The sequence below is a fragment of the Chlorocebus sabaeus genome, chromosome 8 (genome assembly GCF_047675955.1).
Source record: "Chlorocebus sabaeus isolate Y175 chromosome 8, mChlSab1.0.hap1, whole genome shotgun sequence".
In the NCBI taxonomy this organism is placed as follows: Eukaryota; Metazoa; Chordata; class Mammalia; order Primates; family Cercopithecidae; genus Chlorocebus; species Chlorocebus sabaeus.
Window position 1 is genome coordinate 53,031,821 of NC_132911.1, and position 4,384 is coordinate 53,036,204.

The following is a 4,384-nucleotide window of genomic DNA, read 5'->3' on the forward strand; positions in this document are numbered from 1 at the left end:
CTCATTTATTTCATTACATAATATTTCTTTTAAAAATCTTAAACTGTTACAGCGCCTATGTAATAATAAAAGTGATTGTAATTTTTGTTTTCATAAACTTAATAAAGTCAACATAAAAAATGTTGAAAAGTATTTTTAAGTATTAGTAATGCAACTATTTTTGCACTTGGAAAGTGTGAGTTTTGTTAAAGTGGTACACTAACAAACCACCATCTTGTCTTTTCTGAATGTGACACTACTATCTTAAGAGTAAAAATAATACTAGCAGCTCACTTTATTATAATCTAACACATAAAATAATACTTCAGATGCATAATAAGCACTATTTTTTTTCTTATTAGCAAACAATTCTTTGTACAGTGGTTTGGTACTAATCACGAAGAAGTAAAGTCTCAGAAAATAGTATACAAACAAGATATTTTAAATCAAAACTGTTTATTGTAAAAAAAACCTTGAAAATTGTTTTTTAAAAAAGAAACATTGGTTTCACAAGTCTTCAGGTTGTTTATAGACATAGCTATAGAAAACATCTCAGTTTCATACAGAGCTCATTCAATCATATAAAAATAAACACAAATTTACATTGACTCATCAACTATACAATTTAAAAAGGCACTTGGAAGGGATATTGTATTATTGCATTTGTGGTATGCATTTGAAATAGTTTAAAGTACATTAATGAATTTGTAAGAATCCTCTTTTGCACTTATTCCCATCTTTAATTAATTTTCAAAAATCATTAAAATGTTTTAAAATAGTAAGACATGGAGCATGCGCCAGGAATGTTCAAAGCTAATCTTTCCCTCCTCCCCCAAGGCACATACTGTTAATTGACAAAAACAAAACAAAACAAAAATACTTTTAATACATTCTCCTGTGTTTTGTTCTTGTTATTTTTTCCTCCCTTTTAAAAATACACTTTAAAGCACTATAGGTAATCAAAAAGAGGCTTTAGTTCAACAATGGCAACCAGACATCCAACATGTAATGGAGTAAACTTGGAATACTTTTTAAGGCACCTGAGTTCTCGTCTGGCAGATCTCTTCCTATGGGAAATCCTATTACAGACTCTATTACAAAGCAATACTGTTCTTTTCAGTTGAAATGATTTGGCAGCAATATAAATCTTCGCATCCTTTTCAGGAAGAAAAGACGCAATGTGCTTTTCATTTTATCTTTGAAGAGAAAGGTTACTGTCTTTTATTCTCTCAATCTAGCCATCAGCAAATATATAGTAATTTTAAACTTCACATGGAAAGGATTATCTTGAAACACATGAATTCTGTGCTCTTGCAGCTCTGTGTGTGTGTCTGTGTGTGTGTGTGTGTGTGCATATGTGTGTGTGTCTATACATATTATTTGGTCGGTCAGCACAGGAGAAAATGTCTTTGGACTTTATTTGTCATTTGGCTTCGGAGTGAAGAAATGCATTCTGTTCGAGTAAACATTGATTGCGTCACTCAGTGTGCTACACAGCAGCCAGATTCCTCATGTTTGTGCAGGAGAGACATTCTGGAGAAGGTTTTGGAGCAGTTTTTGCACTGGTATTTCTTTACATCAGAATGGGTCTGCAGATGAGCCCTCAGGTTTGACCTGTCTGCAAATGCTCTGTTGCAGTGAGGGCAAGAAAAAGGCTTCTCGCCTGGGGGTGGAGTGGGAGAAAAAAAGAAAGACAGTCAGTGTTTTTAGAGGAAACATAAAGTTAAATAATGTTAACAAAAGTCAATCACATTTTGCCTAAATAATGAGAAGCAGCAAAACCTGATTAAAATCCCTCATAATAGACACTTTAAAAAATACCTGACCTTTGAAGATAAATTTTAATATTGCATTTAAAAATCATACACAGAATATTATTACTGCTGCCAATCACGCAGAAATAATTTCCGTAGTTCTTGGACTTTCACTTCTTAAAGCTTTCTGCTTCAGCAGGTGCAGCTAATGTTGAGCACCTCCCAACATTTCCCAATATTTCCCCTTTTCCCTCTTTCTGTACTATGGTTAAGGCAGTCTAAGTGCCATGATACCCTGCAGGATAATTCTGTGATAGGAATAAGAAATTAAGCAGCAAAAAATCCCCAAACAAAGCAAGAGAGGCAAAGTAAATTTAGTTTCAACTATCCAAGTCACCCACTGGTGATAGATATCAGAGCAAGAATGTAACTAACAGAAAACTGTAGGAAAAGCCTTCATCTATTAACCAAATCAATTGATTAAGATAGCAACATTTGTTTTTGCTGATTACTGGGGGCAGTTTCACAGAACACACATTCAAGCACATCTTTCCTGAGTTTCTAACTGATCTTTGAGACCAAACCTTCTGAATCTACTTTCCAAAGTCTACATGCTGTTTGCAGTCCCTGGAGCAGAGGTTGTTAGCAAGAAATGGAGCACTTCGTGCCCTAACAACTTTTTGAGTAGTCAGGAAGTAGTTATCAATGACTGTCCATCATTAAAAGCACTATGTCACAACTTCATGCAAATCCAACAGCCAGTTCAGGGCTTCACTGTATCTCGGAGTAACATTCCTGCCTATGTTTTTTCTCTTACCCGTGTGAGTTCTAATGTGTCCTTGAAGCAACCAGGGTCTGGAAAACGCCTTGCCGCAGATCTTGCAAACACAAGGTAATGTGTGGGTCCGAATATGCATCTTCAGGGCGCCCAGGCTCACATATTCCTTGTCACAGTATTTACAGCTGAAAGATTTTCTAGACTGGGCATCGCAATGCAGCTGCTTATGTTTGGCCAGCCCAGAAAAAGTTGAATAGGTCTTATTGCATAAATTGCACTGAAACTTTTCAGCTTCAATGGCATGGGGGTCTGAAAGCTTGGACTGTAGCCTTTCCTCTTCATCACTAATGGGGCTTTCTGAGCCACTGTGGTCCTTGGAGGAGGTGTCAGATGGAGGAGGGGGACTCACTCGCCCCAAAGATGAGGAGTATCCGGAAAGAGGAGAGAGGCCATTGGGTAGCTGGGCGTGGAATGGAGCTGCCGTAGTCCACACAGTGATGGGGCTGTATGCTCCTGAGCTGAGGATCTCTGGTTGTGGTATGACAGGCATGGAGTAACTCTCATAGAGATACGGGGAAATAATCACTGGGAAAGAAAAGGGAGGGAGAAAAGGTTAAGTTAAAAAGAACTAAAAATAAATCCACACGCAAGCATATACACACTGGAAAGATATTTAGCAACACACACGTGATTTTCTTAGGGAAAAGATAGACCCATTTGGGAGGGCATACACACTGGTGAAATGCTTCATTTCCACCCTGGCACCTACGGAGTTACTGTACTTAATGCACACATAGGCTGACAGCTGTACGGAGCTATAGGTGCTCTGAAGACAGAGTGCAGCCAAGCCAGTGCCTTCGCAGTCCCCACTAAGGAGGGAGAGCCTCAACATTATTTTTAAACATTCAGAAAAGTTGTTTTCCATTTTATGTATGGGCTCTTTAGGTGTATTACGACCATGAGTACAAAGATACGCCTGCATCAAGTCGCCTTCTAAAGGAAAGGAGACTTCGTGCATGAAAAACGCAGTAATTCAACCCTTAAGTCACTCATCTTTCACATACTCATTATGCATGTATACACAGGCTTTAGCAAACACGAAGCTGCGAGATTTGAATGAAATGTTCCTTGTTAGTCAAGAATTCAAAAAGTTTTGAATTAAAACGCACCCCAAATGATCAAAAGAATGTAAGCTCCCTTTCGGGACACTGTTTAAAAGGAAAACAGTTGAACCTTTGGCTCTTTTGTAATGGCATTTGAAGGGTAATACGTAGATTCATATTTGCAACGCTCTAGATACGTAGTTCTAGATATATTTTTCTCTTTTTACCTGTGTGTGTGTCCAGTTCGCTGTAGTTTGGCTTTTTGGAGGCGTTGAAATGCTTCTTGACCAGGAAGGAGCGCGGCATCTTGCCAGCGGGTCTGGCGGGCGCCCGGCGCGGATAACGGTCCGGCGGGAGGACACGGCGGTCCCTACAGCATCGCGGCGGGCAGGGCTCCGGCAGGGGCCGCGCTCAGGTGCGGCAGGCGGACGGGCCGGCGCCTCTGAAGTCGCCCGGCTCCTTTACGAACTGAGCCCGTTTTGGTTGGGAGGGTTTTTTTTTCCTCTCTTTTGCAAGAAAGATCCAATCACAGCTGAGAGGTTCAGATTTCAGCTCCTCCCTCTGGGACAGCTGTGAACAGAGGAAGAATCTGTTGTCAGACTAAATTATTCTGGTTCAAAATGGGCTGTTTTTCGAGATTTCAGTGGAGAGGAAAAAAAAATGTTTAAGTATTTTCAAGAGAGGTAACCTCCCTCGGTGAACCCCGCCCGCGATCCACGCTGTCTGGGAGTTAAGAGGGGCGCAGGAGCCGGGGTCTCTGCCCCGCCCGC

The 4,384-nt window shown here is 40.1% G+C and overlaps 1 protein-coding gene across 1 annotated transcript; it reads right to left on the reverse strand.

The window, feature by feature from the left end:
• Positions 1-416: 416 nt before the first annotated feature.
• Positions 417-4,085, reverse strand: SNAI2 (snail family transcriptional repressor 2). Its single transcript, XM_008000574.3, has 3 exons — positions 3,842-4,085; positions 2,551-3,096; positions 417-1,642 (listed from the first exon to the last, which is right to left on the reverse strand). The coding sequence occupies exons 1-3, from the start codon at positions 3,918-3,920 to the stop codon at positions 1,461-1,463; spliced, it is 807 nt and encodes a 268-aa protein (XP_007998765.1). The 5' UTR covers positions 3,921-4,085; the 3' UTR covers positions 417-1,460.
• Between the last annotated feature and the right edge of the window lie 299 nt (positions 4,086-4,384).

Bases quoted from the DNA above. Each gene is read 5' to 3' on its own strand.
- SNAI2 (XM_008000574.3), bottom strand. From the start codon at position 3,920: ATGCCGCGCTCCTTCCTGGTCAAGAAGCATTTCAACGCCTCCAAAAAG. The intron at 3,097-3,841 runs GTAAAAAGAGAA...TTTCTTTCCCAG, and splicing joins CGAACTGGACACACACACAG to TGATTATTTCCCCGTATCTC. The intron at 1,643-2,550 runs GTAAGAGAAAAA...CTCCACCCCCAG, and splicing joins ACACATTAGAACTCACACGG to GCGAGAAGCCTTTTTCTTGC.